This window comes from Poromitra crassiceps (assembly GCF_964638095.1).
Source record: "Poromitra crassiceps genome assembly, chromosome: 13".
Lineage (NCBI taxonomy): Eukaryota > Metazoa > Chordata > Actinopteri > Beryciformes > Melamphaidae > Poromitra > Poromitra crassiceps.
In genome coordinates this window covers 46,022,795-46,036,592 of record NC_139644.1, presented here as the reverse complement: position 1 = coordinate 46,036,592, position 13,798 = coordinate 46,022,795, and the positions used below count along the sequence as shown (strand labels likewise).

Genomic DNA, 13,798 nt, shown 5'->3' with positions numbered 1-13,798 from the left:
AGGAACTATGGGAAGCTAATATTAGCTACAGCAGGCTAGGCGGGTGAACAAGATGGCTGCCTTTTGCTTTTCGTCGAGAGCTCTGAAGGGGCGTGGAGGACCTCTAGAGGCGGGACCATGGCTCACAAGACTTGTAGTTCATAGGCCCTCGAGTTCCGCAAGCGGGGAGGGAAGCCGGGTGACGCGTAACGCGTCACCCGGCTTCCCTAAAAATGTGAGAGATGCCTGATAGGTCAGGCAGTGAAGCTCCAATTTCAAATAATTTCAACGGATTCTAAAACCTTAGGGGCGTGAGATTGATATATATTCATATTCCCCACGGTAAAGCCGTCCTTTAACATACACAAATAGTGAAGTAGCCGCACTGTACCGTACTGTAGCTGCTACCATTACGTATGTCTAATGTTTAATTGTATGTTTAATAAGGAATATGCTATTTGCACCTGTATGTCAAATACGCCAAATTTAAAACGCCGAGTTTAATTGTATGTTTAATAAGGAATATGCTATTGGCACCTGTATGTCAAATACGCCGAATTTAAAATGTTTAAGCACGTTTAAAGTATGCACACGACATGTGCACCTATGTGCAGTGAATATGCCACTGTCTCTGACTTGTCTTATCACTATACTGCCTTATTGCTTGTTGTGTCTCTTGTTGTTTTTGCACTCAAATGCCCTGTTATATTTGTACTATGTTGTAAACGGAGTTCACAGCACAAGAATTTCACACGTGATACTTGTACCATGGAGTGACAATAAAAATCTTGAATCTTGAATCTATAGTCTGTAGGCTGTACGCTTCAGAGGTTAACTTCATTTAACACCAGAAACTCAGGGGGTACACAGAGCCTCGTATACAGTCTGTTACAATAACATAGCGTGCCCAGAGCACCTCGTTCTGCACTTGGTGCAGACCGGTGCAGACTTGCTTTGGTCTACTCAGTCACAGCTACTACTTGCGCATGCGCGTTGCTGCAGGAACTCAATTCATTATTTTATAGTATGCGCTAAACTATTGTAGCGACCCAGGGTTTTGACATGTAATGTGGTGATGCTGTGTTTAGATAGGAACTGACGTGTGGGTGTGTTCCTGGGGGGAACGGGGTGTAAGTGGCACTTCCTGTCTCGTGGTGTTGTCAGTCTGTATATGTGTGAGAGCTGGCTGGACGTGTGTAGAGCTAGCAGCGTAGCTACCGCTAGGAGCTATGAGAATGAGCCAAGAATAAAAGCCTGTACCAACTACAAGTCTCCTGGTTCCTGAACGAATACCTGAAACGTTACACTATTAACCATAGTTGTGTCCTGGAAGCTTTTTGCTGGCACCACATAGCCTATATAGTCCCATATTTATGATATTTCATGTGACATAAAATGCGTTGAAATGGAGTTTTCGTGTAGACCAGATTTCAACTCTCAGTTACACAATAAAATGGACAAATGCCAATTCACACACTATCAATATTGTCTCTATCCCAAGCTACAACAAACGTTTTAACAATATGATTAACCAAATTGTGTTTTTTTACACGTTGACGTTGTAACCGCATTTTAGCCGGTTGAAAAGAGGGTGAAATTAGGTCTTAGACCTCCAAACCCAATATCACCCAGATTTAAACTAAAAATCAACGTTGAAAAAACGTTTTGTGCTCACTGGGAACTACCCATAAAGGAGACGCAATGCATGTGGCTCTAGAGCCTCGGGTTGAGTTAGCCTGGGTAAACCCATCCCCCACGTGACCTGCTCTCAGACCTGCAGTGACTGGGAACAATGAGAGCAGATCACGTGGGGGCTGGGTTTACCTAGGCTAGGGTTGAGTAGCCGATCACTGGTAGAATATTTAGCTTGCTCCTAAAACCTGGTACCTCTTAGCCTTCACAAGTGCATCACATTGGATTGAAGGACTTCTCAGTGCAATTTTCACACTATGCAAAGCCATCCTGTGGGCCAGTTTGTCCCTCTGGCGGGACGGTTCTGGCCCCCGGGCCGTATGTTTGACACCACTGCTAGCCGGGTTAGTATTGTCGTTGTTAGCTTAGCTTCACAACTCATTAAAAAACAAACACTTCAACTCACCAAGAAGAGTCCTCCTAGTAAATGCCCAACTGTTAGTTCAAAAGGTTCTCTTTCTGACGAAATCCAGATGGAGGAAAGCATCCACTTTGTATCTTTAGTCTGGCTTTGTGGACAAAAAACATTCACTTTCTCAGGACGGTGATAACTTCCTCCTCCTCCTCCTTCTTCTTCTATGCTTTTTTCCGTCTCAGTCCCTCACAATGCTCACAACACACACAAGAGGGCGGTGCTCACTCTCTTTCCGCTTCGTGGATTTTCAAAGTAAAAGTCATATGCCTAAAAATTTAATTAGAGAATGAATGTATGTCAGTGACACTTTCTGCAGCATTCTCAATGAAAAGAAAATAATAATAAACAACCCTCTATGCTGCCTACATGTGGGTTCCTCCATGTCCTTCTGATTATTGTGTTAGTAGCCTATCTGGACTATACTTTTGAATGTTTTGTGATTTTGTCTTTCTTTTTTCTCCTTCTTTTTGTCTTCTGACTAATGTGACCGCTAGGCTACTTTGTGATTTTGTGAAAGGTGCTATACAAAAAAACTTTACTTACAACTTATTATATGTAATTATTGACAGACCCTCCCCCTAAATAAATAAATGTAATTTTTTTGACCATCATCTGTTTAGCTATTAAAGCCCAGTAACTCTTGACTTTTGCTTACTTTCCATAACGGGGTTCCTCTGCCTTTCCGACATGCTGCCACTCCGAACGTTAACTTCCATTATTCGGACTGGCGGTCGTTCACCTTAGAAGCCGCAATGCCGACCTTAGGTTTAGGCGTGGGGGTGGGAGAGGTTAGGTTTTGGGTTAGGGTATGGGGGAGGTTAGGTTTAGGCATGGGGGGAGGTTAGGTTTGGCGTGGGGGCTGGGAGAGGTTAGTGAAAAACGGGGAATATAGACCCCCTTTCTGAGTGCCGATATTTCGGAGTGGCAGAACGTTGGAGTGGCAGCACGTCGGAGTGGCAGCTATATAGTTTTGTGTTGGGGTGTCCGGGTAATGCAGTGGTACCCCTGCCTAACAAGAGCGAGGGTCACAGGTTCGAGCCCCCGTGTTACCTCCGCCTTGGTCGGGCATCCATACAGGCACAATTGGCCGTGTCTGAGGGTGGGATTAAGGGTATGTGTGGGAAAAAAAAGATAAGATATCCAGAATCTGTCACCATCTCCTTGGTGACATGCTGCGGCAGTTTAAGACCATTTCAAACACACAGAAGATTTTGCTTTTACAGCCTGATCCTCTGCACATCACTCCCACTTTCTAACTGGCCTTTAAAGCGTACTTAACAAAACCAACTCACTTTAAGGCAAGAGTCTTTTCATTTCCTTTTTCACAACAGCCATTTTGTGTCTTGTGGGCAGGAAGTAACACAGGTGCAAGCAAAACATTAATGAGGGTTTCCAACTTACAATCCATTCAGGTGTTCCAGTGCCGGGGCCCTCGATGTTTTGTTTGCACCTGTGTCACTTCCTGCCGTTGAGACACAATATGGCTAGTGTGAAAACTCTTCATGGATTCACAGCATGCACCAGACAAGTAAAGGTACATAATAAGTCTTGAAATGTAGCAGCATTGATAGTGTGTTCAGCTGCTTGTCTTCATTTGATATGAATGGATGAAAATAAACAAGGAATAGAAAAACATTTGGGATAAAAACGTTTAATAAATCAGCATTCTTCTTAGTGGATAGACGGACAGGAAAGAGATGCGCGCGCACGCACACACACACACACACACACAAAACAATAAATTACAGCAGTTATTCTTCAGTCCATTAATACCCATCATCCACTTTATATTATTAATGCTTACTTTGATACAAACTGAATCAGAGCAGCACTTTATATTATTAATGCTTACTTTGATACAAACTGAATCAGAGCAGCTGGGGAAATGTACGTTTTATCAAATGAAACTTCAAAGATAACCTTCTCTTCAAAGACTTATCAGGTTTCCCCACGAAAGATGTATTTTTCTCACCAGAAAACATTAAAATAGATGATATTGTGATTTTGAATAAGTTCCTGAAGATGTATTTTTCTCCCCAGAAAATATTATTAAAATAGATGATATAGTGTGTTGACATTTTGAATTTCCTATCTAAATGAAAGAGTTATGGGACCTTCAGAAGATCTTAAAATATTCTGCCAGCAAAACTGAAATGGCTAATCCATATTTTGGAAGCGTAACAGTCTGGTTCAGCATTTATTTGACCTAAAGAAAATAATAATGTGAGGTTCAATACAAAATATGACAACTGCACAGAAACAGGCTCTGCACACACACACATCCATTCACACGGTAACCCCCATTTATGCCAGTTTGACTGGGCCCTCTCATCGGCTGTGGAAAGTTTCCCTTCCTGCTTTCTGTGCCTCTTGACGAGGACTGACAAAGTCAAAGAGTAATGACATTAAATAATCGTCATCACAAGATCAGTCAAACATAATTGCGATCATGATTGTTGCCATAATCGAGCAGAGTGTGAAATAATCACAGGTCTGTTTCTCCATCGTCTCTGCAGTCCCAGTCTTCCTTCACTGTCGCCATCTCATACGTTTACTGTGATATAATCATTACTTCAAGGAATTATCATCCAAGGGCTATGATGGGGAGGATTCACGCTTCCCAACACTGAAAATCATCTATTTTCTACTGTTAGTATTGCCTAGATCAGTCTATGTTGAAGCAGGACAACGACAAAGATTAGCCACTTCTCACCAGATAATTAATGCCATTTAATACACAAATTAACTCCAATAACTCTGTGGAGGTCCTAACCATAGTGACTAACATGAAGTATCACTACTCGTCTAGTTTGTTACCACACAGTTCTCTGGAGGTCATCTATTGGCTAGTGACTACTAACATGAAGTATCACTACTCGTCTAGTTTTGTTACCACACAGTTCTTCACTTAAATAAGGAGGTTACAGGCATCTTTCCTGCACTTAGTATCCATCATAGTAAATGCACAGAAATGGAAACCCGAGCAGAGCGCAACCGAGCAAAACCGGTCCAGATTTCAACACAATGGGGAATATATTCGTCTGAGTTCAGTACAGGGCTGGGCGATATGGACCAAAAATCATACCTCTGCGTTTGTAGGCTGAATGGTGATACATGACCTCTATGTGGGTATTTTCTACAAAGCGGGCTAAATGTTGTAAGTCAACAAGCACTGTGATCAAAATAAAATGCAAAGACCTTCTCTGACTATTGGTGCTTTCACAAAATATTGACACAATGAGATTTTTGATAAATACTCATGAGTAATGTGGACATAATGACCAAGTGGGTAAAGGCAAATCATATAACAGGTAGAGCAGTCTGGTATAAGGTCAGGACAATGACGTCACTTTACTTTAATGTAGTGTTTAAAAGCAGGAAAAGACAACACTTGTGACATATCACCATATTACCATATCCAACATCTAAGATGATATCTAGTCTCATATGATCACTATTCATATGTTGCCCAGCCCTCGTACAGCTTGTTTTCTCCATTTGTGTTTGCTGAGAGTGAGCGGTAGATCACAAAGCCCTGCTCCTACAATCTACTATCTTAAAACACATCCCATAATATGTGGACTAGGGTTGGCAGGATGGACGATGGCATCGACCATCGTCGATGGGCCGACCCCCCATTGACCTCTGAGCCTTCTACATCGGACCATCGTGATGATCTGTTCCAATTAAAACGCTGCCGTTTTTATAATAAAAAAGGCCAAGTCCACTCACCGTGACGCGCGGGCGGCATGAAACAAGCGCACCCAGTTCAGAGAAGCCTCGCCTCGCCTCGCCTCCTCCTCCTCCTCCGCTCTACTGCTTCTCTGAACTGGGTGCGCTTGTTTAATGCAGCCTGGGCGTCCCCCACGCGTGAGAAGTCAGTTGTGTTGAGGTGAAAACGTTAAGACAAAGAAGAAACTTCACGTTCTTTCCTGTTCTCAACCCAAAGTGAGTACAAGTCTTCAACTGTGAATTTAACTCGCCTGTTTCCATGAAGTTGCGGCCCCGCCCCTTTTGGGATTTCAACACTCTTCCCATGAACCAACACGAGCGGGAGTTTGGATTCTGTTTGCCAATCGTTCACCCAAAAATGAAAATTCGGTCATCATCTACTCATGCCTGTTGAAACACAGGTTAAGTTTGTCTTACTTTTTCGCAGCTCCTGTTCCATCAGAGAAATCACCATTTATTTTCTCCATATATGTTTAGAAAAATCCTTATATAAAGAGTTTTAAGCCTGGAACCAAGCCAACCAGCCAGCCACTGAAATCTGAGTGACCATTAAACATCTGAGCAAAAAAAAAAAAAAAAAAAATGTGTGTGTGTGGGGGGGGGGGGGGGGGGGGGGGGGGTGATTATACTTGTGATTTTTTTCCTCTGTTTTTATTTTTGCTCCAAGTGAAATGTTTTATGGTCATAAGATTCTGCTAGCTGGTTGGCTTGCTTCCAGGCCTAAAACTCTTTATATAAGGATTTCTTTCTATGGAGAAAATGAATGGGGAATTCTCTGACGGAACCGATGCTGTGAAAATGTGGGCGGTCACTGTTGAGCTCTATATAATAACACACAGGGAGGTTTGCCAGTAGAGTCCAGAACAGGTCTGAAAATTCAAACCCGACCCGACCCGAGTAAGTTAAAGCCTGGCGTGGCCTGAGGTCCCGTCGGGCTCAGGCTGAAACTGACAACTCTAAAGCTTTGTTCACACCGAGATATTTATTTTTCTCCCGGTCGCTCGATTCAACCCTTTGGAATCGCTCTGTCGCTGTGTTTAAATCGCTCGTCAACAGGCACAAGAATTGACGGACATCTGGCTAACGTTAGACAGGATGAAAACGCAATCATGATGTTTGTCCACTACGAGCCACGGTGGTTGTCTACAAGCTAAGCCTATCAGCGTGCTTCTAACGCGAGCTTGTGTATCTATACCGGTAGTACAGACTTCACTTCATGTCAGCTGTCAGCTGTCAGCCTGTCAATGCGGTTTGTTGCCACACTAATAAACCAGTGGTTTGTTCCAAGCCAGTGTGATCCTTGACTCACACGGCAGCCAATCAGCATTGAACAGCAAGCGACTTTTGCCAGCGAAATTTCGCTCAAGTTGGGATATCTCGGGCGACGAACAAATTTTCGCCCTATCACTCTGTCACTATCGCTCGGACGCCCAGCGATTTTTCTCCCGGGCGAATATACGCTCAATCGCTCGTTTGCATTGACTTTGTATGTAAACTCGATGCCAGCGAAAAACTTTAATAAGTCGGTGTGAACGCACCTTAAGCTGTGTGTGTGCGTGTGTAAGCATGGAAGAGGGTTTTTTTTTTTTTTTGGCACAGGCCAAGCACTGACCAATTACCGTAGTATAAATTGTCAGCTTGAACCCGGCCCTATCCCGTCGGGTTCGGGCTGAAACAGAACTCTAGTTGCCAGCAGCACAATCGAGAGAAAACCAGTCAGATTTTAGTACAGTACTGAAATCAATGGTGACTGGTTTTCTCTCCAGTTGTGCTGGCACCCTCCCTGTGTGTTATATTCCCAAAGTACCTCAGACACACAGACTGTCTTTAAGTACCTCATAGAACCCCACATAAAAAAAATCACAACTGGCATGAGGGGGAGGAGATGATGACAGAATTAAAATGTTTAGGTGAACTCTTCCTTTAAACGGATAGTTGTGATTTTTTTTTAATGTTGGGTTCTATGAGGTACTTGAAGACAGTCTGTGTACTACACACAGTGGGGTTCTATGTGGCTCATGGCCAGCTCGTTTACAGCAGCACATAGCTCTCGGTGTCTGACGGGGCCGGTCTGCACTCCTCCACACTGCAGTGTGTGGTGTGCTGTCTGCAAGCAACTCATACAACCCCACGTCAAAGAAAAAATCACAACTGTCCCTTTAAAATCAACATGTCGTAGTGCCTGAATTTGCCCATTGGATCGGCTTTGCTTTGTCTCACTCTTGATCCCAGTATTTGCTTTTCTCTCAAATACAAAGTAAAAATAAAAAAGTACACAGCAAAACAGTAGAAATAAATAGATAAATAAAGGTGTAGGCATGGGTAATGCCGGTGCTACTGTGTAGCTGCCTCATCAGGCACCTGTCTCTGTACCCACAGCGGGTCAGGCACCTGTCTCTGTACCCACAGCGGGTCAGGCACCTGTCTCTGTACCCCAGCGGGGTCAGGCGTTGGCCACAAAGCACATGTCCTTCTTGAGGTGGATCTGCAGGCTGCTGGCGCTGTTGAAAGTCTTGGAGCACTGGAGGCAGCGGTAGGGTCTCTCTCCGGAGTGCGTGCGTTTGTGCTTCTTCATGGTGTCTCCGTCGCTGAAGGTGCGGTAGCAGTAGGGGCAGCTGTAGGGTCTCTCCCCCGTGTGGATGCGCAGGTGCCTCCTCAGGTTGCCTCTCTGGCTGAAGCTCTTGGAGCAGAACGTGCAGCGGTGCGGTCTCTCCCCTGTGTGCGTGCGCAGGTGGCGCCGCAGGTCGGCCGACTGGGCGAAGGACTTGCAGCACCAGTCGCAGGCGTAGGCCTTCCGCTTCTGCTCCATGTGGAGGCGCAGGCTGCCCGCCTGGCCGAACGACTCGCCGCAGCGCGGGCAGCGGTGCCCGGCGCCCTGCCTGAGACCGGCCGCTGTCACCTAGGGCCAAGGTTGGATAGGTTTACTTTAAAAATGTAATCCGATACAATGACTAATTGCCTACTCCTGATTCAACACTGTGCTGCTTCTCCTCACCTACAGCCTACTCCTGATTCAACACTGTGCTGCTATTACCTGTTAAAATTGTAATCAGTAACATAACATAACATGTAATCAGCATCACAATATTTAAGTAATGTAACAGTTTACTTCCCGTTACTTTTGGATAGGGCTGTGCAATAAAATCGATACGGCAATATATCGCGATACTTTTTTCCGCAATATTTTAGAAAAATATCGTGATATATCGCCATATCGATTTTTTTGCACAGTCGTGTGTTCAGTGACACAATAAGAATACTTTTTATTTCAGTGCGTTCAGTAAGACACTCAACACTCAGTAGTTTTGACTCAATTTGTCCACTAAGTTATCAATATAAAGTGATGTACATTATTACACTACCTGGGTGGTGCACAGCGTGTTGTATTTTTAGCTCTATTTTTTAATTTTCAGTAAATTATGTAGAGTATTGCAATATATCGCAGCATGTATTGTATCGCAATGTATTGTGATACAATCGTATAGCGACCCATGTATCGTGATACGTATCGTATCGTATCGTGAGGTCCTTGCCAATACCCAGCCCTACTTTTGGATTAGTTTTGAACTTCCAATTTCCAGCATTTGACTGCTGGAGTCCACACACTCTCTTTCAGACCTCATGTGTTAGAACAGGCTTTCAGCCAGTCTATCCAGTGTTGCCTGTTTGCCATTAATAATAATAATAATACATGTACAAAGTGAAAATAACACTGTCAGCTGGTGCAACTGGCTGCAGACTATTATTTCACCAACTACTGTGAGATCGGGTTGGACCAGAGTGATGTTGTGTGAGGCAAGTATTGTAACGTGTGCACATTGTTCTTTATTTTAAAATGTGTTTTACATTTGTAATCCTGCTAGTAATCCCAATTTTTACTAAATGTAACTGTATTGTAATCTTGATTACATCTTTTTTCCTTAACTGTAAGGAAATAGTTAGTTCGTTTTTTTTTGTAATCTGATTACATGATCCCGGTACATGTAATATTTTACTCCCCAAGTCTGCCTATATGGTATTGTTATTGATATATTGTTACAATTATTTCATATTCATATCATCACAAATTCATGATGTGATATCGTGATAATGGCAATATTCCGACTTGTTGATCTAAAACGGTGTGATGTACGCACAACAAAACCATGGCTGACAGCAGCTCGATGGTGGAGTTGATTCCAAAAAGGGGAGTGGCTTCAGTAGTATGGGTGTGGTTTTGTTACAAAAGGGCACAATACAACCACAGTAATATTTGAAGGCAAACTGTTACATTTATGCTAACATATGAAACAGCAACTTATTTTGTTGCAATTGTATGTTTTTGAAATTAAGAATAAAATATTTTTTTTGTATTTTGTCATAGCATCAAGAATATCGTTCTCGCAGAAATACCCTGAAATATCGTGATATTATTTTAGGGCCATATCGCCCACCCCTACCGTGACAGTGCCGCCGTCAGCCGGACCGTTGAGAGACAGGTGGTCCCGGGGGCTGCGCTCGGCGAGGTGACCTCGCGCCGTCACGTCCAGGGTTCTGAAGCTGGCCTGGTCCAGCGTGAGGTGAGCGCAGCCGGGCAAAGCCAGAGAGTCAGAGAAGCCGGGGTCGCTGTGACTCTCAGGGTTGGTCACCATCACTTCGTATTCCTCAGGTTCCGTTTTGATTGCCGTTCGAGTCGGGGTGAGCGGCTCTTCTCTGTGTGAGGGGGGGTCCGCATGGACGTTATGGCAAGAGGCAGAGGGGGGGTCCGCATGGACGTTAGGGCAAGAGGCAGAGGGGGGGTCCGCATGGACGTTAGGGCCAGGGGCAGAGGGGGGGTCCACGTGGACGTTAGGGCCAGGGGCAGAGGGGGGGTTCTCGGGCTCAGGCTTCAGTGGATCCTCTGAAGGCCTGGGCTTCTGCTCGAGTAGTTCTGCTCCCTCCACGTCTCGGGGAAGCTGTGCGGGCGGCGTCTGGCTCTGTGCCAACAGTACCCGAACAGACACCAGCTGCTCATGTGTCTGGCTCACCACTCCCCCTGCTGGCTGTTTAAGCTCATGTTTCTGGCTCACTGCTCCCCCTGCTGGCTGCTCATGTGTCTGGCTCACTGCTCCCCCCGTTGGCTGTTTCGGCTGGCTGGGAGTCGAGTCTGTCTCCACTGAGAGCTGCAGCTCCTGATCACTGGACTGCTCAGCAGCTAAAAAGGGCAGATTGGACCGGGTGGATCCTGAAATAAAAGTGAATAACAACAACAATAAAGCAACTTTATTTGTTTATAATAACAACAATAAAGTACAGTGTTTCCCCTACCATTCGCCAGGCCTGTAGAATTGCAATAAAAAAAAAATTTATCTCCCCAAAATGTCAATATACCTTTATGGCATATTATTACAATAGACAATACTAGTGTTGACAGTAATAGAAGATGCCAAATCATTCAAAACAATAAGCATTTTGGTTTTAGGAGCATTGTGCCAGCGTGCAGCGCTGTTCCAAAACATGTCAACGTGTGTTGTTGCCTGGGAAACGCACATCCCATAATACAAATGTTCGCATCGCATCCCATAATAGTATGATGATACTTGGGATGCCATTGTGAACATAGATGCGAACAGGTTAGCTAAAAGTTTAGCGTCGCCAGCGAGGGCCGCCACCGAGGATCCCAACCGTTGCGGTCGAGGTACGTTTCAAAAATCCCTCCAGGCCTGAAGATTTTTGTAGGGGAAACACTGAATTAACTTTATTTGTTTATAACAATATGGTAACAATAAAGTAACTTTATTTGTTTATAACAATAAAGTAACTATTTGTTTATGATAAGAACAATAAAGTAACTATTTGCTTATGATAACAACAATAAAGTAAGTATTTGTTTATGACAACAATAAAGTAACTTCATTTGTTTATAACAATAAAGTAACTATTTGTTTATGATAAGAATAAAGTAACTATTTGTTTATGATAACAACAATAAAGTAACTTTATTTGTTTATAACAATAAAGTAACTATTTGTTTATGATAACAATGAAGTAACTGTATTTGTTTATAATAATAAAGCAACTTTAGTTGTTTTTAGCACTTTTCTACAATCTCAAGTCACACGGTTGAGGAAGGAATGCAACTGAAAATGATGAACTTGTGTGTCAGTTGAATACAGCCTCCAACAGTGGTTCTCAAACTTTCTCATGTCAAGGAGGACCCCCTAAATGGACACAAATTAGACCACAGACCCTATCTGATAAGGTTTTGTCCCAGGATCCCCCATCAGATAACATTGTTGCTTTTAGACATTTATTACAGAAAGTGTATGAAACCCATGGCCATGACCAAAACAGTATTGTGTTACTTATAGATGGAATTTGCTGGGGACCCCTTGGAACCCCTTTAACGACCCCTGGGATTCCCCGGACACCACTTTGAGAACCACTGGCCTCAAGAATAAAGCACTATACATGTAACACTCTAGGGATGTGCCGGCATGAGATATTGACGGTATGATAACCTTAGGCAAAAATACCACGGTTTCTCGGTATCGTGCGCACACACACGCACACACACACACAAAAAAGTAAAATATGTGTAAAAGAAAAAGGAAGTCAAAAATGCATTGTATAACATAACATAATATTATTTAATTATTTTTATTTAATTATACTTTTATAATGCTAACCATTTCTGTTGCTCTGCACAGCCCAAGACAGCTTTATTTTCCAACTTTTCTCAAAAGTTTCACAATCTACGCTTTTACAAAATTCATTCATTGTAAAGGGGATGTTGCATAGAGCACACTGACACTTCTTTCTATTGATAACATAAATATTGCTTGATGAATCACAATTCCCTTGTCAAGCTGTGACGTATGACCTCCCGACAATACGACTTCCGGGTCCAAGCCTCTCTCCGTTGTCAATATGCTGCAGCAGTGCTGTGTCCTTCATTGTTGGAACTAGACTAAAAAAATGATTCAGCTGTCATTCTACCACTTTGCTTGCGATGAGAAAGAGAAGAGGAAATGAGAAAAAGACGCTACAAATTCCCAGGGTGCACCGTAGGGCTGGGCGATATGGCCTCTAAAGAATATCGCGATATTTTTCGGCTATACATACGATATATATCTCGATATTTTTGAAATCTCTCATAAATGCTCGATTTAACCCTTCAGGGTTCATACACATTTTGACCAATGGATTTCCATGACTTTTCAATGACTTTAAACCAAATTTCCATGACCAAACATTTTGTAAAGTCTCAGTGTATACATGAAAAAGTGAGTGAGTAAAAATATTCTATGTAATGTAACTACTAACAGATTACAATAATTGAAAAACTAACATGGTCATCATTACTAAAACACGTTACTAGCCCCAACACTGACGACAACAAAGATCTTAGTAGGGCTGGGCGATATGGACCAAAAATCATATCTCAGTATTTTTAGGCTGAATGGCGAAATATGATATATCTTGGTATTTTCTACAAAGTGGGCTAGATTTTCAATTGTAAATTGGGCCGGGCGATATGGACTCTTACAAAATATATTTACACAATAAGATTTTTGATTTAAAAAAATCATCAGTGAATAATAATGAATAACGTTAAGTGGGTAAAGGCAAATAATAGAACAGCTTACAGTCTGTCTGGTAAGCTCATAAAATGACTTCACTTTACTGCAGCCTTTAGAAACCAGGAAAAGACGAGTATGCAGTATCACGATATTACCATAACAAAATCTAAAACGAGATCTAGGTCTCAGCTAGTCACAATATTGGCCAGACCTAACCTTGAGAGCCACGCAGAAACGCTGAGACACAATTTGCAGAAAAACATTATTAAAGTTGATGATCAATCTGCTTCTTTAAATGGTGTAGTGACGATAAATGACTTTGTTTTGAGACACACACACACACACACACACACATGCACCTCGCTGTGCTGACGATGGAGCCGACGGGTTTGGTGCATGTTTTGCAGATAAACATTGTTTGTTCAACATCGTCCTTGCG

The 13,798-nt window shown here is 43.0% G+C and overlaps 1 protein-coding gene across 1 annotated transcript in view; it reads right to left on the bottom strand.

The window, feature by feature from the left end:
• Positions 1–8,261: 8,261 nt before the first annotated feature.
• The window catches only part of LOC310788594 (uncharacterized protein), a gene marked incomplete at both ends in the record, with an annotated part of 7,300 nt that continues 1,763 nt past the window's right edge, over positions 8,262–13,798 (bottom strand). The window contains 2 exons of the mRNA XM_083650125.1: positions 8,262–8,717; positions 10,258–11,021. Of these exons, the coding sequence (XP_083506251.1) occupies positions 8,262–8,717; positions 10,258–11,021 (1,220 nt within the window). The remainder of the gene's footprint in view (positions 8,718–10,257; positions 11,022–13,798) is intronic.